Source organism: Sorghum bicolor, chromosome 3 (genome assembly GCF_000003195.3).
Source record: "Sorghum bicolor cultivar BTx623 chromosome 3, Sorghum_bicolor_NCBIv3, whole genome shotgun sequence".
NCBI lineage: Eukaryota > Viridiplantae > Streptophyta > Magnoliopsida > Poales > Poaceae > Sorghum > Sorghum bicolor.
The window spans coordinates 61,263,813-61,287,637 of NC_012872.2; the positions used below are offsets into that span (position 1 = coordinate 61,263,813).

The window sequence follows — 23,825 nt, forward strand, 5'->3', positions numbered from 1 at the left end:
CCGTGGCACGCCACGGTTTTATTCTAGGGTGTACTTAAAAAGAACTAAAAACCATTTTTTCGATAGTTTAAGTCACATTCAATTTTAGAAAATGCTAATATATAACAAGGCACAATAAAATCATATCTTGTAATTTCCTATAGAAGAAGAGAGGAAGTGTTTGCTTGTTGTAGATAAAATCAAATGACTATTTGATAAGAAAGATAAAAAAATCAAAATAAGCTTCTAGGATGATTTTTTTTTGAATTCACAACGCCAGACAAAGATTTTGTCGTTCCATATAGGATTTGTCAATTTCATAGCGAGATTGAAATGATTTATATTTAGTATAGTTATATATGGCTGAGGAAGGTGTCCCATAAGTTGAATACGTTCCTCCAACAGTCATAGTCTGTGGATATTTCAGCGCGGTTGAAGTAAATAGTGCGGACCCATGAACAAAAATAAACATCATATTCTTATACCACGCAAGAATAGTGAAGATCATGCACCTAGTTGATCCGGTGCATATGAAAGTACACTTGTTTCAGCCTTTCGGCGAGCACAATACTCACGCTGCCTCGTATCCATCTCCTCCTGTTCCTCGTCCGTTTTTTGAGCCCTTTTTCTAGCACGGTACACACGTTGTTTTCTATTCTTTCTCTCTCTCTTGAGTTGTTCTTCGTTGCAAGCTGTGGACATACATGATTCTTATTTATGGCATTGTATATATATCTCATTGCAATATGTGTATATGTACGTACCTAGAGTATGTATGTTTGTTACATCGTTGAGCGCAATGCGTCCCTCTCTTGGTGTTCCCATTTTCCGTGGAGGACTGGTAAGTAATAATGTAAAAAATCATATATATGTTAGTCGTTTTGAGAATAGAGTGAGGACTCAGGAATGACAACAAAGCATCACTAGAAAAAGAAACATGCTTTGAGAGGCGGTGCAATGTATATGTGAGATCCTTTTTTATTTTAATTGTACACCCAATTCAGTCATTCAGCCACAACAATATTAATAATAGTAGTATATATATATATATATATATATATATATATATATATATATATATATATATATATATATATATATATATATATAACTTAGATCATATACATATTTTTTATTTCAGTTGTACACCCAATTCAGTCGTTTAGTCTTTCATTTTTTTCATTTATTTAGTATGTAAGTCCTTGCAAAGACAAGAGAGAAAACAAATTGAATTGCCCCTTTTAACACCAATTGACAAGACATGGCTCCAACGTTTTGGTTTGAAATTTGTAGAATCAAAACGCAATGACTCTGAAGAAGAGACGCCTAAGCACTATAGATGAACAGGGGCAGCAAGCAGCACCGACGATGTGCGACAATGGTAAAAGGGTGGAGGTCTGCATGCACCTGATCTGCACTGCCGCACCGGCCGCCGAACGTGTGGATGCCTGAGACTCCACCAACCACCGAACGTGTGGATCCCTGACCCACAATGATCTCGCTCGGCAATGGTGTGATTAGTAGATTTTTGCGTACCGTGAGCAGCAGGAGCCCTTCGTCCTCCAAGATCACGACGAAGACAGCGCCACAGCAGATAGCACGCCGGCCGCCGCGGCAGTGACGGGGAGGAGACTGCTGCGCGGGAGCACGGCAGCCACCGTCACCAAGCTTGCTCGCTGCCGCGGCAGAGGCGAGCGTCGGGATTAGCAGCGTCAGGCGCGATGGATGGAGCGGTCGAGCACGTGATTAGCGGCGGCGGCAAGTGTCTTTGAGTTTTTGTTGGGGCGGATGGGAGAGGCTGAGGAGGTTGATACAAGTAATCTTGGCCCTTGGATTTGAGTGAATAAGAAGAGAGAATGCTGAAATTAAATCTAGACAGTCCATTTTGAAGATGTTGTATTTCTGGGTACACTTTTCTGGGTGGATAAAGAAAGAGCTCCTCAGCGGGGGACCTTTTTTTGGTGTGGAGATAGAAAAGAAAAACTTGGTGCATTATTAGGGTAGATAAATTGAAAATGATTTTTTTATGAAAATGACTCTCTAAACGATGATTTAGAGAGTAAGCTAAAACTCTTGGATAGGCTCTTAGGGCTAAATTTGATTAAATTTTCTTGGTATCAAAATAGCCCCTTAAATCGTGTTTAGGGATGCAAGATGGATTGTCTGTGAACTCGTAAATAGATTTATTTTTTGCGGTTTTATAGATAATCCACAAGAAATAACTTATTTAGGGGTTTGTGGATAACTCTTTTTGTATGTTGATGTTATTATAAAACTTGGTTCCTCGCTAGAATGTCATTTGATACAATTGCTTCTATTTATCAGTTATTTTCATTGTCAGCAGCAGCAGGGCGACACTCCGCCAGCACCAGCAACCCGTAACCTAATGGGGAAATTAGGGATAAATCAATTCGAATAGGGGCAAAACGGTCATACCATGTTAATATTTGCCAAAATTGATTCGAATACGTATTCCAGTGGGTAAACTAAGTTTGATAATGATAACATGACGAAACCTATTTGTATAATGCTGTAGTATTCTAGTAACTTAGTTCAGATTTAATAGTAGCAAATTTCTAAATTCCTCCTGTGGGCAGTAGGGCGTGGGCACACCCAGAAGTCAGTGAGGGCGCGCTGAGCAGCTCGTGGGCCGTGGGCGTTCGGATCACCAGGTGTGACGATGATTGTAGTCAACTGAACCTGTGGGATGTGATTCACATTTGGCTCGTGTATATCGGAACAATCTGCTGGACATGCGTGCATTGCGTTTGCAGCACGCTCCTTGGAGCTGAGATCGCATAAAAAAAAAAATTGCACAATGCTGCACTGATAACACGTTGTGAGCCTCTGAGAGCTGTGAAGCTCATGCAGGTCGCTTGATAACACGTTGGAATCGTCGTCGGTTGGGTAGCCTCTCCAGATATAGCAAGCATCGTTTTCTACAGAATCCCGGTTCCGAGCCTCACAATCGCAGTGCTGCATTATGCTGCATCAAATTCACAGCTCAAATGTAAAGTAGTTGGTAAAGCAGTTGTATCCATTATCCAATCGTACTGTCCCAGCCAGGTTGAGGTAAGCAGCTGTATCCATTATCCAATCGTACTGTCCCGTGCAAGCAAGGGTTTAGTTGCCGAGGCAAATGGTGGGCTGAAACTCGAGACAATAGAAAAGCAAAGCAAACTGGAGGTGGTGAGCAGCACAAGAAAGCCTCGATCAGTCGACCCCCCCCGATCTGATCTGCATCCACAGCGGACAGCGCAGATAAGCACAACGACATCTAGACACACATGGTAGCACAGGTTTTTCACCTCCAAACTTGCCTCTTGCCAAGCCATGGCTCTGTCAGCATAGGTTTTTCACCTCGAAACGTGCCTCTCGCCATGCCATGGCTCTTTCCTGTAATAAAGTACAGTACTATACAGCATGCATTTCTCATCCAACCCCAAACAAAAAAAGGCAACGAACGTGGCGGTTTTTTCATTAAGAAAACAATAGGCATCCAAATTTGAGTCGAAGAGGACTTGAACTTAAGCGGTTAGATGTATAATTACACCTCCCACTTCAATCAGCTGAGCAAGCCTCACTTTTCTCCAACTCCAAACACAACAAACCGACATCTCCATACTCCAAAACAAGATGCAACGATAAATATCTTTAAAAAAAGAGAGTAAGATAAACTCGCAGTCAACGACTGAATTACGACCTGATCATCAGTGACCAGTGCATTAAATCATTACTGTCTCCACAGTACCAGGAAACAAATTATGGCATAAGGTTGATCAGCTATAGAAGTAAATAAGCATAGAGCTTTCAGATGTCAGTCCTCACACTGACATCAAGAAGTGGCTGCACAACTCTTACAGAGAACATTGTTTCATGTTAATAGTTAAGAATGGGATGAACAGAAATCCTAGGCTGCCTACTAACAAAAATATGATTTCACACAGAGCACAATTATCACCAATGGAACTATGGAAGGAAGTCCACAGCAGGCGGCAAGCATTGCCGCTAAAAGAAGATACAGATTTTGTGGAGCTAGCAGGTAACAAAGTGAAACACAAGATTGTTTAGTCTGTTCTGACATTATTTCTGTTGTTTTCATAAGCTGTCCTCATGTTGAACCCCCTACAAAACAAAGTATTCACTACAAATCCTCTGACAAAACAAAGTATCTCTGTTGTTTTCATCCTCTGACTACTGATAACAGGGGATTTCAAAAGAGTGTCATATAATAACAATAGTCAGAGGATGACTTTAGAGTAGCATTGCAAATATGCCAGAGTTATGATTATGGCTCAAATTATGCAATGAGGACAGAATACCAACCAAGTTAAAGCCTACTTCTGTAGAACAGGTTTCCTTTTCATCACTTGACATTTGGTTTCTACGGAGTACATTCCACTGTTCTAGGAAAACAAAGTTTGGTTCATATTCAGAATCCATTTTTAACATTTTTATGTCAGTTTAGAAAATTGTTTCCCTTTCTTTCAAGAGCCAAATCCAAAGAACATTTCTGATCCTTTGTGGGAAAAATTATTAGGAAACTGCACTGACAGGATGTGTGGGAAACTAATATATAGCAGGTCTTTCACATGATTGCTCTCGATTAGTATGCAACTTTAACTACTCACACTTTTCATTTACTAGGGTAGCCTTTCTTTTCGGGCATGTTCGTTTGTTATGCCCCTTTTCTAAGCAGATACTACATGAATAAACAGCTGAATTAGAACCATTAACTTTGTTGACCACATAACCTGAAGCACCAATGCCCACATCAGTGGATGTGGGGCAGTTACGCCGGTTGTGTCCCCTTTCACCACATCGGCTGCAGTGCCGAGGTTGTTGTTGGTGCTCCTTCTCGGACTTTGGTTTTCCACATGTTCGACTATTATGCCCTTCTCCTCCACACAACCGGCACCTGAACCGCAGCCTAGTTGAACCTTTCCTCACTGTAGGGCAATAAAAGCTTCTATGTCCTTCTTGTCCACATTTGCTGCAGTAAAATTTCACCCCTGCAAAGCATCAGGTTGCAATGTTGCTCATCAAATGTCAAGTCTAAATAAATTTGATGAAAACTAAAACAATCCAGTAAGAAAAAGAAAGGCAATATAAAACTGTGGGTAATTCTGGTGCTAATAAAGCAACTCCATATTATACATTTTGAGGACCATCCGACATAAAAAAACATCACTTATTGATACTGGAAGGAGTATATATGTACAAGGCTAAACGGTAATCAAGAATGTAAGGACAACAAGTAGGTTCTAGCTGTTAGAAGTCAAATTGGGGGAGACTTAATTAATTTTGATATGCGTCTTCTGAGTTAAAGGTAAGATATCATTATTCATTAACCTTTCATGGCAATGCTTCTCTTGAGCCGGTTCTCAGGATCACTGAAGAATGCCTTTTGAATTTCTGAAGCACGCTTTCTTGCAACAGCAGTACCTTTTGTTTTCTTCATGTTCAATAGCATTTGGGAAAAAAGAACATGCCCAGATCAACTACTGCATTTAATAACAACATACCAATGAAATACTTTGCATGGCATTTTACCTTGATTGCAGCAACTCTTTGAGCACGCAATTCGGGGTCTTGGTGTATAATCTTCATGTGCTTAGTAAACAATCCTGTTTGAGCATTTAGACTCTGCAATTAATATTAGGACTATTTAAAAGTCACAAGAAAAGAAAACAATTACAAAGCAAGTTCGCAGAGCTGAAATGTTTTAGTATCAAAGAAAAGGAACAGGGGTAAATTGTTAATTGTAATCAGGTTATCAGGTGTATAGGGATTTAGTTAAGTACTTCTGTGTTAGTGGTGCATATAAGTTTTGTAGACCCATATAAATAATGGATGACAAGGTCCAGTCGCATGTGTACATATGTGTAGATAATATTACTTACTCTTAAAGACTGGCTAATCTTCATGGCAACTTCCGGAGAGGGTGATGCATAAGTACGCTTTGATCTTTTGGGCTTGTTGATATTAATCTCTAACTTGTCAACTTCGTCATCTTCTTTTACTTTCAGGGGAGAACTGCAAATACAAAAAGGAGGTATGACACCGTATGCACAGGAATATTTTCTTGACCATTGTATGCACAGCATGACAGGAATCCAAAAGGATATCTTTCAATTTGCTGTGTATAAGAACCGTATCACGTAATGTTACTTCAGACATCAGTAACAGTTACTAAAAACACTTGAATGCTGATGGGTTCAACAATTCAAAGCCATAGTGCGGTTTCAGTTAAACCTTGAAGATTTTCAGGAAAACAATATGCAGTCTATCTGATGAGAGAAAAAGCAAATCACAAGGGCCAAGGTGAACATAACAAATATAGTAGAAAAGGGTACCTTGACCGAACTTTCTCCCATGGCTGTTCATCAACAGATTCCTGCCATATCACACGCTCTCCACTACACTGTAGACACATTCGAATCCCCTGATACAAATGCATAGCACGAATTTGTAAGTTCACGAAATTTACATGTAGAGGATTATATTTTTCTCCTCCATGATGACTCACAAGATATCTGGAAGGTTCACCTTGCCATTGCACATAGGGCAGTCCAAACTTGATCTATCTATTCCGCACTCCTTGCATGGAGTGTAACCTCTACCCCTACAGCTGGGGCAAGGCAGCTCACGGTAGTACTGCCCATTTGGACCGACCCAAGACCTCAGTTTCCCCTTTTCTGTAATTGGAGCTGTACTCCTGCAATGAAAAATCAAAGCTAATAAAGTGTCAAAATCTGCACTAGTTTTTTTTTTCTTTTTTTCCCTAGATGGATACAAACTTTAAACTCTCAAATCATAAAAGCTTTGATGGTATGCACTAAAAATATCCAAACTCCGTTGCCATTTCAATCCCTCAGTAGAGACACAACTCTATGCAACAACTGTACCATGACACACCCAAATCCATTAAAACAAGTACATAGATAGGTTGAACAATGAAGCAGCATATTTTAAGTACAGTCTATCTGTGCAAAACTGCAAATAGATATCCTTGTTCGGACAAATTGCACAATGAAGAAATTGGGGTTATTTTTCGACGGTTCAATCATACACAAATTGTGCGTGGCATCTTCAAGACCAGCGCACGGCCCATCTATAATCTCAATTCACAATTCTCCGAACACCTAACCAGTGCCAGCAGTCGAACACACATAGGCCTTGTTTAGATGCGAAAAGATTTTGGATTTTGCTACTGTAGCACTTTCATTTGTTTGTGGCAAAAAGATTTGTCTCGTGATTTACAGGTAAACTGTACAATTAGTTTTTATTTTCGTCTATATTTAATGTTTCATGCATGTACTGAAAGATTCGATGTGATGGAGATTCTTGAAAACTTTTTGCTTTTTAGAGGGAACTAAACAAGGCCATAGTTGCATAGTGTCAATCAACAGGAGAAAAAAAAAACGTACTGTGAGCGTGAGCCGCTGGGTTCAACGTCCGGCCCCAGGAGATCCGCCAAAGGGTTGCAGTGGAGCTGCCGCGATAGCAAGAAGATGAAACGGCTCCAACAGTCAGACCTTACAGGAATTGCGGGGGGAGAAACAGGAACTTCGAAACGAAAGCGGAGGTTTGCGCTCACTGTACCGGAGAGCTTGGAGTGCCGGCGCCGTCCGACGCAGAAGCAGCGACGCAGCGTCGGCGTAAACGCGGCGCTGGCCGCGCACGCCCGGGCAGCCTCAACCGGCGGGCCACCGCGGAAGCCGCGGGCTGGCCGCACGTTACTAGCATCCCACGAGTAACGGGAGGGAGGTGGGCGGCGGCGGCGTGTGGTGTGGTGCTGTCGCCCCAGTGAGCTGGTACCTCCAGTCCTCCCGGACCCGGACGGGCTCTGTGGCTGTCGTTGCTCGTCAAGGGGTCGCATGTCGATGGCGCACGCCCGTTCGGCTCGGCCGGGCTAGAGGGGGCGAGCGGCCACAGGCTGACAGGCCACACCCACACCCACACGGAGGAGCAACTACAGCGGGATCAGCGTTAGCGATCCGTCAAGACACGTGGCACCAGGAACGACGACCCCACGCACGGGCGCGGCCCTTTTTGTCTTCCACACGCCCGGTAATATAGGGTAATTAATTAGTACCGCTAACCGAGGCCCCGGGATCCCAAAATAGTAATTAACTTTTGCCCTGCCCCCGCGCGGGACCCTCGCGGTTCCCTCACGGCCCTCGCTATCGCCCCCAGACGGGTGGGCCCGCGAAACAATCTTCCCGGCCGACCCTTTTGCTTTTCCTGCCGCCGTGGATATCTCGCACCTTTTGCGGGGCCATTTCTTATTTCCGACTCATCTCGCTTCGCTTTTCCCCCTTCTCCCTCTTCCTACCGTTCTCGTTACCTCATTCGCTTCCGCTCCTTCACACGCACTCACCCGGACTCAGAGAGAGAGAGAGAGAGAGAGCTACCCATGTCGGTGGGGAGCTGGTGCATTCGTGCGATCCCGGGCGCGGCGCCGCCGGCGAGGGCGGGGCTCCTCGGGAGCGCCTTCCTGCAGGTGTTCGCCGCGCGGCCGCGGACCGGGCGGTGCCGTGCCGCGCAGCACGGGCGCGTGAGGCTCGGCGGCAGCGTCGTGGCCCGAGCCGGGGCCGCGGAGACGCCGGTGGCTGGTACTGACGAGGACGCTGGAGCGGCCTTCTCCGAGACGTTCCCCCTGCGCCGATGCCAAGCTGTAGCTTTCTCTACCCCTGACGCGCTGCGTGATCTGTGCTGAGATGGCGTCCGTGTGTATTTCTTCGTTTTTTGGGCTGGGGGTGTTGCTGATGCTTCAGCTCTGTGGTGAAACCCAGGTGGAAGGGAAGGCGTGGGTGAGGGTGGACGCGGAGCCGGACGCCGAAGGCAAGTGCAAGGTCGTTGTCGGATGTAATGTGGCGGGGAAGTGGGTATTGCACTGGGGTGTCTCGTACGATGATGAGTATGGAAGGTAATATTTGATCTTCTTCGACGCCCTTTTATTTTATATTTTGCTCATGGCGATGGGTAACTGTGGATGACGAACGACGATTTTTGCATTACTAAGGCCTTGTTCAGTTGAGTAAAAGTTTTGGTTTACAGGTAAACTGTGCAATTAGTTATTTCTTTTATCTATATTTAATGCTTCAACGGAGAATCTTGAAATTTTTTGGAAACTTAACAAGACCTAAGTGCAACAGATGGAATCAATAGTGGGGTCAGACAGGCAAGTGTGCCCACATTTTAGTGCGTTCTAGCTTGCTGCATCCAAGTAGCTCGTGGTCCAATGCTTGAATAGCCGTGGAATGGTGGATGAAGCACTTTCGAATCTAGTTTAGGGTACATTAGGGGAAACCGTGAACCACTTCAATTGAAAATGATTAACAGGCAGGGTCTGATGTTTGCTTGTATGCTACCCTGGAAGGCGTGAAACTTTACAATCATTTTTTTTGCGTGTGTCATTGGACGAGGGGTTGGCGTTGGAGCGTTTTCAGTTTCGGGCTGTTTCTACGTAATCCAATTGTGCGCACCTTAAATATCTTGTTTGTTTTATTTGGAATTTGGAATAACTTCTAAGCACGAGCCTTGGATTCATATCATGTAGGACAACTTTGAAGGAGAAGATTGCATTATTGTATTTTAGATTAGTAGTTGCTATACCTTTTTGCTCGGGCTCCTTTGGAATTGTCTTGATATCTCGACTTTGTGTACATTACTTAAACAAGGAATTTGCCTGAGGCGTATCTGGCATAACTTGTCGTTTCTTTTTCCCATATTGAAACTTGTTTTAGAAATAAGGCATTTACATTCTGTTTCCTAGAGAAGGAAATGAAATAATTGGTTACTGTTTTTTACTACAGATTGTACCTTTCTCAGACCATGTTTAATGAACTATTTCGTCTTATCTTGTGTTGTCGATATCTTTGCAGAGAATGGGATCAGCCTCCTTCAGAAATGAGACCACCCGGTTCAGTTGCAATCAAGGTTATACTCTTGTGAAAACTGTTACAAGCACTTCATATAGCTTGCAGCTATCTGTCACTTGCACTATGATACAAAACATGCAAGGAACCTCCTCCAAGTTTATATTGATATCTGAGATAATCAAAAGCTAATGCCTTCATTATCATTTAGCTGTTAAATTTGCTCACTTAGCTTTCAATAGCTGAACAATATCTTAATTTTCAGGACTATGCAATTGAAACACCATTGGAGATTTTGCCCAATTCAGAAGGACAGCTCCTTTATGAAGTGCAAATCAAATTTGATAAAGACATTCCAATCGCTGCTGTCAACTTTGTTCTAAAGGTTTCAACTTTACACCATTGCATAGCTTCCTATGTTATTTTCTAGATGATGTGGTGCTTTGATGTTGTGCCAATTGAAACAGTAGCTAAACGATCCTAAAACTGTATTTCTTTTTTCAAACACTGTAGTAGTCCCCAAACAAATTGGTAGCATGTAAACATGAGTACATGACATATATATCTACACAAAAAGGCAATACTGACCACTTGCCCCATGTTCCTTTATATTATATACTTTTTTTTCTTTGTTGTGAGTTTGTTTACTTGGGGTAAAATTTGAATGTCTCGGATATTGTTGCTTTGCTAGGAAGAGGAAACAGGTGCATGGTTTCAGCATAAGGGCGGGGATTTCAGAATACCCTTAAATGGATCCTTCAATGGTGGAGGAAAACAAGATATTGATATCTGGCCAGGTTGTTAAGAATTTCATTAACAATTACATTTTTTTGGATCATAGTGATGTGTACATTCTGATATTTTGGAATTTGGAATATTATACTGTTACACAAGAGATTTTGAAATGTAGCTAGTTATCTGTAAAGGAATAGCGTTCCATTGTCGATTTATTTCATTCTACAATGTTCTACATTATTTAATATTTTCATACTTATGGCATGTTTCATCACTGATGCGCTAAATGCATGCTCCACGTTAGAGCATCGGTTTCTTTTAAGAAAGATAATAGCATTTAATTCATCTCTGAGTTTATAGAACAGTAAGATGCAAGCTTGGGATTGCAGTAGTACAAATCCACAAACCAGTGCACTTTTGAACAATTACATATCAAGAAACTGTTACAAAGTTCCTAACATGTAAATTTGTTGTTCTGCCTTTTGTTTCCCTGGGAACTAGCGTTGTGTACACTGGTGAATTTGTTTTGCTCCTCAAGTCATAACTCTAATATTCTCATGGAATTACATTTTTTTTCTTGAACACATAGGATAACTGCGTATCATTATACTACCTCCGTCCTCAAAAGAATGCAATTCTCACTTTTCGAGGAGTCAAGCAGTTTGAACTTTGACTAAATTTATATAAAAATACTAACATTCAAGATGCAAAATAAATACCATTAGATTTGCTATAGAATATATTTTCATAATAAATTTACTTGGAGACATAATTGCTAATAGTATTTACTATAAACTTGGTCAAACTTGAACTACATTGACCGGCACAGATCCCATAATTACATTCTTTTGCGGACGGAGGGAGTATTAAGAAGCAAAATCATGGAATTACATGACTATCTGTTCTAAAAAGTTTAAGAATTCTAACCTCTTTGTGCCTTTAGGAAAGTTTTGTAATATATTTGTCTTAATTCTCAGGAGATTTGGGGCATGCATTGAAGAAATCTGAAGCATCTAGTTCTCAGCCACAAAACACTTCACCTCAGGATACAGGTTTGAGTGGCAAACATATATCAGGGTTCTATGAGGAATACCCCATCCTAAAATCAGAGTATGTTCAGAATCTTGTTACTGTCACTGTGAGGAGAGACATTGAAACACATAAAAGACTTGTGGAATTTGACACTGATATTTCTGGCGATGTTGTCATTCATTGGGGGGTTTGCAAAGACAATAATATGACATGGGAGATCCCACCAGAACCACATCCACCGACAACGAAAATCTTCCGACAGAAAGCTCTTCAGACCTTGCTGCAGGTATGTCCTTGAAGTTAAGCTCTTGGAATGGTAGATGGCAAAGGCTGAAATGGACTGCATCAAGTTTATATAATGCCTATAAAAGAAAATAGTAATTTGACTTGATAATAGTTAACAAGCAGCAGAGCTTTGAATTGGGATTACATGAAGCCTACTTGTATTTTTTTTCTCGAAAATGCAGGAGAGCTGCATATCATTGTATTAATAGAAGAAAAAAGGAGTCATACATAGACCCAAACACACTCGCACCCCACCACACCTACCCTGTTTTCTAAGGCTTGTATTTTTTGGGCTTCATGATTTCAACTTTACTCCAAAGAAGAAATACCACTCGTACTTTTGAATTATATGAATCTCTAATTTAAAACTTTATTCATTTTAACCTTCCTTAGTTCCCTACTCTATCATTATTGCCCCCTGTCCCACTCACCACAAGCTTGCGTTTTTCCTATCTTGAAGAAAATTTGCACCTTAACATTAGTACATTACTTTGCCTATTCTTTTGTTTCCTCAGTTATTTATGGTCCCCTTTACTAGGAAGAACATAAGGATGTAGTCTTTTTCCCCATGAAATTTGTGAGGGACAGTATGTTGGTTAAATCCTTAGGAAAATTTTAAAATGCGTAGGGATTTGAAACTTACATTTAATAAACATTAACAGTTGTGCGTTTGTACAACTCTTCCTTATTTGTGTGTGTTCTGCATTCATTGGGGTGCCTTCCTAGGACTTTTTTTTTTGTTAACTGAGGATCAGCTCCTTACAATGGTCATCTCTCAACAAAATGCACACCTGAATGCTCCATGCAAGTTTTCTTTTCTTTTGATATGTTCTTGTTGTGTTTTCCATTTTGTAGAGCTTTATGTATTTATTTTTGATGATTCAGTGACTTGATCTGATTTGAAATCAGTTTAACACTCCTCACACATGTTCTCTCTGGTTGCAGCAAAAAGCTGATGGAGCAGGAAACTCGATTTCATTCTCACTAGATGCAGAGTATTCTTGTTTGTTTTTTGTGCTCAAACTTGATGAGTATACTTGGTTGAGAAATCTTGAGAATGGATCTGATTTCTGTGTGCCACTTACAAGAGTGGGTCAGCATGGTAGCACTCAGGATCCCGACAAGGCTGAGGAACAGAAAGTAGAGGATAAGTCTTCACAGGCTGATGGCTTAATCGGTGATATAAGAAATCTGGTGGTTGGCCTATCATCTAGAAGAGGTCAGAAAGCTAAGAATAAAGTTCTTCAAGAGGACATCCTACAAGAAATCGAAAGGCTTGCAGCAGAAGCTTATAGCATTTTCAGGAGCCCCACTATTGATTCCGTAGATGATGAGTCTGTACACCTCGATGACACATTAAGCGCAAAGCCAGCATGTTCTGGCACTGGATCTGGTTTTGAGATATTGTGCCAAGGATTTAACTGGGAATCTCATAAGTCAGGGAAATGGTATGTTGAGCTTGGTACAAAGGCCAAGGAGTTGTCGTCCCTGGGTTTCACCATTGTCTGGTCACCACCACCAACTGATTCTGTGTCACCTGAAGGATACATGCCAAGGGATCTATATAATCTAAACTCCCGGTATAGTTTTTACATACATGCAAAATCATCCATTGAATATATGTTATAGATCTCTTATACTGGGTTTACTGTACAAATGGCAAGAGCCACCTTAACCTTGATTTGAGCATGGTCCTAATAAGTAAATTGAATTTAACAAAACTCACCTATCATGTCCAACTGCAGTTCTGTGCAACATTCAAATTGTTGACATTTGAAGTCATCATGTAGATACGTTTTTTTTAGTTCTCAGTGCAATAGCCTATAATGCATTTATTATTGTCCAAGCTAGAAACTTGTGGCTATTTGACATACTGAATATGTGAAACCATACTGACTATGCAAAACCATAGTTTCTTACTTAGATAAGTGCAAAAACTGGCATGATATTGTTTCCTGTGGGGATTATTATTTATTCATTCTGGCTAGAAGTTTGGGGAATATAACCTTTTTCATTAGCTTGGTCTAGACTCTAGAAAACTTTTGGGCATTTTGTGAAGACTGCCTAGGGGCTAAACACTATTCTCTGGTGTCTGGTGTGTAGAGTTCTGAAGGTTTTGCTACAATTTTCTGTATAGAAGCATGTTTGCAGTTGGGGACAATAAAGTTGCTTGGTCCTGCCATCAATTGCTCAATTTACTAGACTCTGGCTGACCTTGGAAAATGATTGATATTTTTGTGTTTAACTTGCATAGAAGTCTATGATCTTCAGAAGGAAATGTGTGAGCCTTAAGAAATCCAGTTCTTAATAAGTATATATTATTAAATCATCTTACAAGCTGATGTCATTCGTTAATATGGTAAACCAATATTTCAGATATGGGTCCATGGATGAGCTGAAGGAACTTGTGAAGATTTTCCATGAAGCTGGCATCAAGGTTCTTGGTGATGCTGTTCTAAATCATAGGTGTGCTCAGTTTCAGAACAACAATGGTGTCTGGAATATTTTTGGTGGCCGTATGAACTGGGATGATCGAGCAGTTGTTGCTGATGATCCACATTTCCAGGTATCACCTTTTCTTTTCCAAAATATATTTATTAGAGGGCTTAGCATATGATTGTCATTGGATATATAAAAAATATTCAATGGTATAAACAGTGTTAGGAAACTGCACTAGATCAGCAGTTTTGCCGGGAAAAAAGGTAAAAAAAAAACTGATTAGGTTTAAAAACCTTTAATACTAATTTGCTCTCATTGGGTGTAAACACATTTGAACATGCTGGTTTCACACTGCACAAGCAACACTAGTCCAGACTGTACACATGTTCAAAGATGGGACATGTAATTAGGTGAACCGTGAAGGAACTAAGGAAGTGCCCTACTGCTCTGTACAGCCAAACACCAAGCTAGGAAGTGGATGTCTGTTAGATTTGTATGCAAATTTAAGGCTCCCATGATTTTTTGCCACTCTTTTGGCTAATATTAAGTTTACTGTTTTCTTTCCCACACTGATGGTCTGACTATCTATCCAATGAAATGGGTAACTCACTAGTTGAACTACCAGTATGGTTATTAAACATATGGTTAAATTCCCACTTGAACTCAATGGTTCCTAGAATTTAACGTTAGGCATCAGTCAAGCCGATATTGACAGTACACCATAGCCCATAGATATTACAAATTCACAGGTGCATTAGATGCAATCCCTGTCAACTCCCTACTTAACTCTAAATTTTATTCTCTTATTGGTCCATTGGCCCAGCAGTAATTTCTAGCAACATGAACACATACAATTGGTCCTTGTTCCTTCACATAAACTAGTTTCGATTCACCAATATGTAATGCTAATTGGACTTGTTGAACCTTTGTACTTGCATATATTTAGTATTAACAGCAAATGTTCATACTAACACCCATACTTAGTTGCATAAACAAACATGTTCAGGATAGTACTCCCATTCCTTTCCATTTTATTTCACTTAGCAATAGCAATTATGAGAATATAATTTCCATTTTGTGTTGGGGATAAAACTCTTGTTCCTGCAGGGAAGAGGAAACAAGAGCAGTGGAGATAATTTTCATGCAGCACCAAACATTGATCACTCCCAAGAGTTCGTGAGGAATGATCTTAAAGAATGGCTTTGCTGGATGAGGTCAGTTATTCTGTCATTCTTGGTGATAGCTTATTGCCATTGCTCATGCTTCATTGTTCGTTGCACTAGGAAGCTGAGCTAGTTCAGTTGGCCGAGGGTGTATGTATGCCCAGACCACTGAGACCACCCAGGTTTAAGTCCTCGCTGAGGTGAATTTGGGTCTAGTTTTTTTGGTTGCACTGCATGCATTATGTATGCAAGTATCCTTTGATGCAGTATCCGTATAGTTCCACGTTTGTGGACCCAACTTGCATTTTGTAGTGTGAGATAGGAATGATTTTCTTTTGAAAGCTGGAATATTTTTTGTTAATGCATATTGCACACTGTCCCCAGCTTAGCTCCTGTAACAAATTGGATAGGAAATTATCTATCGGATGGCCGATACCATGTAAGTAGGATTAGTATTCCATAATGAATAGATTACACGAGAGGGGTTACATATATAGAGAGAGTACAAGGGCCAAAGGGCCAGATAGTTAATGACTAATAGGCAGTCCCGAAGGGGCCTGAGAGCAGGACCCGAGGGGGTTGAATACAGGGGAAGAGTTCACACTAACAATTTTGTTAGGAGATCCAGTAAATTTATGAAATTGTGTTGTGCTTGCTTTTTAGTAAAGTACCTCAGCCATTGGGACATTTTAGTTTCATTCTCAATATATATATATACACGGCAGCACTATTCTACACCCTAGGTGTAGAATATTATTCTACACCACAAGTCAAAACTCTCTCTCTCTCTCTCTATATATATATATATATATATATATATATAATGTCAGTAGCAGTCCTTGAACACGCAGGAAATTATCTATTTTTTCTCTTTTTTTTTCCTCGAACACGCAGGAGCTGTGTATCAAGAAGAAAGAAGGTCCAGCACCCTTACAACACACACCCACACATTATCTATTCTTTTTTTGGGGAGCAGGACATGTGGTACTCTAAGAGCATCTCCAAGAGCCTTTCTAAAATCTACTCTTTAAATCATCATTTGAGTAAAACCCGTTTTCTATATCTCTATATTCTCCAACAGGTTTTCTATATCTTGTGTGTAGTCTAGAGAGCCATTCTCATTCTCTATTTTTGGCTAGTGAGAAATCCGGAATAGAGGCTGTTGGAGATCATTTTTTCACCAAAATCTCTATTTGTGTAAATTAGAAAAGATATAGTCTCTTGGAGATGCTCTAATATGGGGGCAGTAGCTTACGGGTTCTAATGTTGTTAGTATATGTTTGGGGAATTTCCTTATATGCAACTGAGAAAACACAATCTCTGAAATGTTGTTAGTATATGTTTGGGGAATTTCCTTACATGCAACTGAGAAAACACAATCTCTCATAAACCATCGATTGATCGATGTGTCCTTGACATGTGGGCTCCCAGTATATGAGTGATTTTAGTTTACCCAGTGGCATGTGAGGAAATTTTCCTATATGTTTCATAGCTGGACGGGATGAATTGGGTTGTAAGTTGTATATTGATGGACTCGAGTGTTACACAAAATGTCAGCATATCATGTGTTTATTCATGCCTGTTCTGCTTGCAGAAAGGAAGTCGGCTACGATGGATGGAGACTTGACTTCGTTCGTGGTTTCTGGGGTGGATATGTCAAAGACTATTTGGAAGCAAGTGAACCATACTTTGCAGTAGGAGAGTACTGGGACTCCCTCAGCTATACTTATGGTGAAATGGACTACAATCAGGATGCCCACAGACAGAGAATTGTTGATTGGATAAATGCTACAAATGGAACTGCTGGCGCATTTGATGTTACAACTAAAGGAATACTTCATGCGGTACGATTGCATCTTACAGTTTTTAAATATAAATGTTATATGGCAGTTTTTATGGGCCGAGTTCAAAGTGTTCTAAAAAGTTGTGTACCCTGGCTGGGAGTCAGTACTCTTCAGTTCTGTTTCAATGTTCCATTAGCATCTAATTAGCAGCAAGAGTTCAAAACAATCCTGGTAGTAACATGTCATTTCTGTTTCAAACTTCAAGTAATGTCTAATTGGTGACAAGAGCTCAAAACATCATTTAAACAGCAGCTCAAGATTGCACATTCTCATAGGGCTTACTTGTTCTGGTACCTGGAACCCTCAAAGATTTTCACCTCCTATCTACCGGAAAATTGAATCTGGCTTTCGGGTGATGTAGGTAGCTCCAAATTCCTTGGCCAGTATTATAGTAATCATCTGGAATATATATTTTTTGTATTATAAAGTAGGTTACATGTGTATTTGATTAAGTCATAACATCATGTCTTTTAACTTTTTTATTTATGAGGAGGGTACTTTAATTTTATAATCCACGCTTCAATACTAATCTACAAGCATGTAATGCTGTACAACTGTTATGCCAGATGCGACATATGAAATAAGAGTCCATGAAATAATTGTTCTGTTGATTGACTTTAATTTGCATCTTGCATAGCTAAGAGTCTGATGGTCCCTGAATGTTGATTATCTGTTGTGAATTTGTTTACTTGTAAGACCAACACATCTAATATTTATTAAGAATGGAATGACCAGCATTTCCCATCCTTTGTGAAGGATGCTATTGCATTATAGTTGTTTGACCTTTTGCACTTGCATTTTTTCCTGCGTGTGTAATATGGAATTTATATTTTCCTATACAGGCGCTTGAAAGATCAGAGTATTGGCGCTTGTCTGATGAAAAAGGGAAACCCCCTGGAGTATTGGGTTGGTGGCCTTCAAGAGCAGTCACATTTATAGAGAATCATGATACTGGTTCTACTCAGGTACAACTCAGAATCACAATGTATCCAAATCTCAAAACTGCCATTTCTCAGCACTCTGCGCAATTTGCCATATTTCTAGTTGTATTTGCATTCAAGTAGCAAGAAATGCATAGACCTGCATGTTGAATAGCCTGATTGTTCTGGTGCATTTATTCTCAATAATGGCAAGACTTTGGATGCTTGCTCCTTATTGATTCAAATTGTGTATTTCTAGTTCTAAAAGAAATAAATGTTTCTGATCGTCGTCGTTAAACTCTTTTAAATATTGAAGTCCAATCTCTTGATTCATTATCAAACTTGTGATGCAGAAATTGTCAGAAACCTGCATGTTTTTACTGCATCAGCCTCACACTGTTTCTGGCATCTCTGTAGGGTCATTGGAGATTCCCCTATGGTATGGAATTGCAAGGATACGCCTACATTCTGACACACCCCGGCACTCCTGCAGTCTTCTATGATCACATATTTTCACACTTACAACCAGAGATTGCTAAATTTATTTCCATCCGACAACGTCTAAAGATTCATTGCCGCAGCAAGGTAAAATGCAACTAAACAACCGTTGCTTCCCCATGTATCCTATTTTCATGTCTTACGCTTGAATTGTTTCCCATGTGATATAACACTTACAGATCAAGATACTAAAGGCAGACAGGAGTTTATATGCAGCTGAAATTGATGAGAAGCTAACAATGAAAATTGGATCGGAACATTTTGAGCCAAATGGTCCCCAGAACTGGATTGTTGCTGCTGAGGGTCAAGATTACAAAATCTGGGAGGTGTCTTCATAGACTTGGCGGGCTGCGAGTGGTGTATAACTGCTAAAAGTATAACGGCTAAAAGACTAAACAGGTACCCAGTATAGCTCTTTAAGAATGTTTGGATTGTGCAGGTTGAAATCCAGATCCTAGGATTCAGTTCACATTTGAACTAAATCTGAAATTACTTGAGCAATCCGCCTTTTCCAAACGAAGCTAGAAGAAAGCATAATGCTAGGAGATGACGCTTCGGAATGGTCAACTGTTGGAGGCTGGTGCTGCCGCTGCTGCCGAGCAGCAAAGTTCAACATCGTAAGCTATGGAAGCACTTACCGTACCGAAAGGATCATCTAATAGGAGTACCATTGAACATTCAATATATCCAGAACTACCCATCGTTTGCAGGCACATTGCCCATTAATTTAGCTTCGTCCACTATTTTGGAGCTATGTAAGATCATGCACAACTGTATATATGTGTAAAATAAATTTGAATTGTCATCATGGGTCAATATATGTATTTTACCACCCCAACATAACTTTAGGTGATTCTACATTCATAGCATGGCAACCGTAGGCAGAAATGATATATCGGACGAACCAAACTTTAACACATTGAAAAGATAACTGTGAAGGTGAAGATACCAAGCTTTAGACAAGATGCCAACGAAGTGATATTCTCCAAGATGCCAACGAAGTGATATTCTCGTTTGCTGATTCAGTTCTCAGCATCTAAAACCAGCTAGGGAGACTATGAAATTTCAGGATGACACCAAGTTGGCGAAAGAGAACTGAGGTTCAGAATTATTTCACTCGACCTCAAGTACTGATACGGGAACCTAACTGTCCTAGGACCAAAGAGATCGACATCATCATCAGGGCTTGAGAACCAGTGACAGCCCAACCTTCGGGGACTTCTTGACACCAGACGCGTCGATGTCAACCTCGGTGGATAGGGTGAAGAATGACTTGGGTCTCCACTCGTGCTGGATGAGGGCGCTGGCCATTCCATTGCTGCTGTAGCGCGCCTTCACAGTGGTGGTAGGGTCCAGGGCGTGCTGCGTCCCAAAGGTGACTGTGCTCCCCTTGGTTGAGAAGTTGTGGGTCACCTCCGCACCAACAGCTGTGTTCTTCTCTGTGTTCACAATGTGGTAGTATGACGCAGTGAGGCTCTCCCCTTTGTTGTTCCTGAAGGAGTGTTAGCAATTAAATCACTTTGCACACCAAAAGTCCATGAAGTTCATGCATGGTGCACTGATGTAAAAATCATTGAAGAAGATAACTACCCAACCAGAAGTTAAAAAGAAAGCATAAAACATTTAAGACATGTCTACCAGTCTGTCGAAGGATTTACTAAGGACTAGCGAGTAGAAACCACTTACAAGGTCACAGCAGCAATGAGATCTGCATTGGTGAAACTCAACCCAGCATTGTACTTGGTGAAATCCCGAGTAGCAGTATCATATGCAACATCAGCACCGGCAGCAATAGCTTTGTTGCCAAATACAGCAGAAAGATTAACCAAAGGTTTTGCGTTCATGCCAGCACTGGCGCTGATACCAGCATAATCATGCAAGTACTGGATTTCAAACTGCTACCACAAGGTAGATAGTCAATAAAAATAATCTATGAAATACTGGTTCAAACAATCTGGAAAACATGAAGCATACCTTCCCAAAGCCTCGATGTGGAAAAGGAATGGTCATTGTCTTTTTCAAGCCTGGTACCCCAAGTTCCTCAACTGTGACTGTAGTTAAGAGCTGAAGAAAACAAATAGAAAATCAACCATATGCATAGAACAATTTATTTGATTTCAGGCAGTTAAACAAGAACCTTAACATAATCAGGCTTGAATAAGACAGGAACAAATTCAGAAGAAACTTACCAGAGAGTCTGAATTTGCTTTCACATCCACCGTGACATTCTTCTGCTTCAGCTGGGCCTGGATCTCACTAAAGATGGACTCATTTTTCTTTGTGCTCGAAGCTGTTATCACCTACAGTCATAAATATCAGAAAGGAAAAGGTGTAAGATCATATTTACATCATCAGTGGTAAGTATGAAAACAATATGTGCATGCAAACAAAGGCAAAATCATGCAAATGTTTCCATATTCACATCACTGTGACAATTTTAACAAAATAACTCTTTAACCAAAAAAACGTGTTGCACACAGTAATGAACTACAGATGTCAACATCGACATATAAACAGGCTCAAGCCTTCCTTCAAGGATACCAGTACCACTCTCGATTGGTCAACTGGAATTCTATTGTATTTATGACTACAGATGCAACATCGACATATAAACAGGCTCAAGCCTCCAAGGTACCACTCTCAATTGGTCTACTGAAATTCTATTGTACTTATAACAATTGCAGTTACAGATTAAAAGTAAAGGACGAGTATAGATGTATGATGCAAAGTAAAACAAAACTGTAACTGCAAATTCACTTCAGACACTCAATAAAACATTTTAACCCAAATATGAACTTATCACAGAGCCTGCATGCTAACATGCAGCAACTACAGATGGCAAAATTGAACCAGTATAGGTAGGACAACAGAAATCTCAATTGGTTTGCAGAACAAACAGGCACTCTCACTGTCTCACATGACACAGCAGTACTAGAATAGCACAGCTTAACCATAAAGGCTCCAGCATTTCACCAACTCATTAAATATTGACCATACTTCCATCATCACAATCCTCTTACAACCACCCATCAGAAACACCTCAATACATTCAAATTTTCCAAAACAAGCTAGAACTCATCAGCATTCACCAACTAATCAGATATTAACCGTAATCATCTTCCACCGTCCATTTAAAAAACGAACCCAAATCAAGTATCCAGAAATTCTAACACTCATCGATCACAGATCTTCTTCGATTCACAATTATTCCTAACCAAACCAAAACCTTACCAGCACACCAAACTAAATAATACCAGTAACACAGACAGCCCCAATCTGGTCTTACGGATAAACTAAACCCTCCCCAATCCCGCTAAACACCAGCATCTCATACCTAACACCTTACTCAATCATCAAGAATTCAATTCAAAACCACTGAAACGACCACATTAACAATCATAGCATGCAAACCAAGAGTAGCGCGAGAGACCAGTAAGAGCGAGAAGAAACCAGAGATACTCACGGTTCCATTGGAGCTGTAGGTAGTGAGGATAAACTTCTGGTCCGTATGGAAGTCCTTGCTCAGGAGATCTGCGAATACAACAGACAAAAACATCAGAAAAACAGTATAACTCCTTCACAAATCACAAACGAAGATACCACTACATCCATCCCCAGCAAAACCCCAGAAATCCGGACAAGAGAAAGCCGAAGAAAAAAAAAGATGGAAAACAAGCGCTCGTCCTGACCCCTGGCCTTCTTGCCGATGTCGGAGTAGAGGCCTGGACCCATGGCGAGAGGAAGGAGGGGTTCTGCCAGAGAGGACCGGACGGCGACGGCGGCGGCGGGGACAGGAGCCTGAAGAAATGCGGTGGTGGTGTGGGGTTTTGCAGGGGGACAAAGGAAGAAGAGGAGAGAGCATCTTATTATTGAGGCGGGGCACGGGGAGCCGCTGGATGGTGCCGGTTGTGAGATGGACGGCTTAGATCTTCTCCCGCCGGGTTGTTCGTTGTCTTTTTCTTGGAGAGAAAGAAGGGGGGCTCGAGAACTGGAGGGCGCACGGCTCGTGCATTTCTTCTTGGAGAAAGGGTTGGTGACGCCCAGCAGGGACCCGGCGTGGACTTCATGTTATCCATATCTTTCAAATTTTATTTTATTTTCTCTTTATTTTCAAAATATTTCCTCTTTTGGCAAAACCAACATTGAAATTGGATTTCATGTATATCTTTTTTTTGTAGCCACTACACTCTGGAGACCCAAGGGTTTGATTGTTTGAGGAGACCAGTGTCTTATACACCCTGCTCACTGGATCGTTTGATTCTGATTTGTTATGAGAGGAAAATACTGTTTGTGACCGAAAAAGTATGGCTGATTCTGGCTGATAAGTTCAAACAGAAAGATGTTATATATCTTCTCTTTCTTTGGTATTCACACCATAGTAGTTGACGCTCCATGATCTGCACATGTAATGATGTAAATGAATGACCAATGACAACATTACTAGTATAAATGTAAATTTAAAATTTTCAACTAACATGCTTGCAAGGCTGCAAAAAATACGAGAAGAAAATATGCACTGTAACCGTACATTTTTCGTAGCTATCTAGAAGCTAATATTCTAAAATGCTAGAAAATACAAAGGATGCAATGGGAAAAAAGATAGATATCAAGTGTCAAGACGATAATGGGTACCTGAAACCCAAAATCTAATGGTTTTTTACTTTATTAGTGTAAAAGTATGGGTCAATTTTTTTTTATCCATAGGTTTGTTAATGAGCAAAAGTCCAGACCTAATGGTTTTGTGGGCATGGGTCTGGAGATGTAGTACCCAAATCCATAAATCCATGGGTTTTTAAAACTCGATCCATCATAGTGAAGAAATCATATCAGTACATAATATACTAAATTTTTCTACTAAACTACTACCTTCAAAGACATATGTAAGATGATATGTCTATTCAAGTGAAAAATAAGAAGAATGAATACAATTTTATGTTCTAACATATGATTTCTATGTTTTTTTTTACTCCGATGGGCACAGATCTGAGCACTAAATTAAATCTGTCATGGGCCATAAATTTTTTAGCAGATAAATTTTATATTCAT

At 40.5% G+C, this 23,825-nt stretch overlaps 3 protein-coding genes and 1 long non-coding RNA gene across 6 annotated transcripts; 1 reads left to right on the forward strand and 3 right to left on the reverse strand.

Annotated features, from left to right (window-relative positions):
• Positions 466-1,770, reverse strand: LOC110433408. The gene is made up of 3 exons (XR_002450820.1): positions 1,387-1,770; positions 744-817; positions 466-671 (listed from the first exon to the last, which is right to left on the reverse strand). It is a non-coding gene; the product is annotated as an uncharacterized LOC110433408 (long non-coding RNA).
• LOC8069791 (zinc finger CCHC domain-containing protein 9) lies at positions 3,648-7,861 on the reverse strand. The gene is made up of 8 exons (XM_021456610.1): positions 7,585-7,861; positions 7,410-7,474; positions 6,529-6,697; positions 6,336-6,424; positions 5,883-6,015; positions 5,533-5,625; positions 5,332-5,434; positions 3,648-4,991 (listed from the first exon to the last, which is right to left on the reverse strand). The coding sequence occupies exons 1-8, from the start codon at positions 7,726-7,728 to the stop codon at positions 4,603-4,605; spliced, it is 1,185 nt and encodes a 394-aa protein (XP_021312285.1). The 5' UTR covers positions 7,729-7,861; the 3' UTR covers positions 3,648-4,602.
• Positions 8,252-23,150, forward strand: LOC8069792 (alpha-amylase 3, chloroplastic). 3 transcript variants are annotated; one of them, XR_002451181.1, is made up of 14 exons: positions 8,252-8,659; positions 8,778-8,911; positions 9,870-9,924; positions 10,129-10,248; positions 10,555-10,660; positions 11,576-11,916; positions 12,861-13,495; positions 14,292-14,481; positions 15,462-15,568; positions 17,112-17,361; positions 18,204-18,326; positions 18,699-18,866; positions 18,959-19,178; positions 22,958-23,150. XR_002451181.1 is itself a non-coding variant. In XM_021456608.1 (13 exons), exons 1-13 carry the CDS (start codon positions 8,399-8,401, stop codon positions 19,115-19,117), a joined length of 2,649 nt encoding a protein of 882 aa, XP_021312283.1. In that variant the 5' UTR covers positions 8,252-8,398; the 3' UTR covers positions 19,118-19,595. The 3 variants fall into 3 exon arrangements, 1 of the variants encoding a protein (XP_021312283.1); XR_002451180.1 differs by lacking the exon at positions 22,958-23,150 and adding an exon at positions 19,301-19,595; XM_021456608.1 differs by lacking the exon at positions 22,958-23,150 and having other exon boundaries at positions 18,959-19,595.
• On the reverse strand, positions 19,708-22,627 carry LOC8059181 (mitochondrial outer membrane protein porin 4). The gene is made up of 6 exons (XM_002458358.2): positions 22,469-22,627; positions 22,243-22,310; positions 20,969-21,079; positions 20,754-20,843; positions 20,466-20,674; positions 19,708-20,271 (listed from the first exon to the last, which is right to left on the reverse strand). The coding sequence occupies exons 1-6, from the start codon at positions 22,509-22,511 to the stop codon at positions 19,959-19,961; spliced, it is 834 nt and encodes a 277-aa protein (XP_002458403.1). The 5' UTR covers positions 22,512-22,627; the 3' UTR covers positions 19,708-19,958.

Coding starts and splice junctions, on each gene's coding strand:
- LOC8069791 (XM_021456610.1), bottom strand. CDS start 7,728: ATGCTAGTAACGTGCGGCCAGCCCGCGGCTTCCGCGGTGGCCCGCCGG. Junction 7,475..7,584: donor CCGGCACTCCAAGCTCTCCG/GTACAGTGAGCG, acceptor CTATCGCGGCAG/CTCCACTGCAACCCTTTGGC. Junction 6,698..7,409: donor CCCAGCGGCTCACGCTCACA/GTACGTTTTTTT, acceptor TTTTCATTGCAG/GAGTACAGCTCCAATTACAG.
- LOC8069792 (XM_021456608.1), top strand. CDS start 8,399: ATGTCGGTGGGGAGCTGGTGCATTCGTGCGATCCCGGGCGCGGCGCCG. Junction 14,482..15,461: donor CTGATGATCCACATTTCCAG/GTATCACCTTTT, acceptor TTGTTCCTGCAG/GGAAGAGGAAACAAGAGCAG. Junction 17,362..18,203: donor CTAAAGGAATACTTCATGCG/GTACGATTGCAT, acceptor TTTCCTATACAG/GCGCTTGAAAGATCAGAGTA.
- LOC8059181 (XM_002458358.2), bottom strand. CDS start 22,511: ATGGGTCCAGGCCTCTACTCCGACATCGGCAAGAAGGCCAGGG. Junction 22,311..22,468: donor CATCGGCAAGAAGGCCAGGG/GTCAGGACGAGC, acceptor TTGTATTCGCAG/ATCTCCTGAGCAAGGACTTC. Junction 20,272..20,465: donor CTCATTGCTGCTGTGACCTT/GTAAGTGGTTTC, acceptor ACACTCCTTCAG/GAACAACAAAGGGGAGAGCC.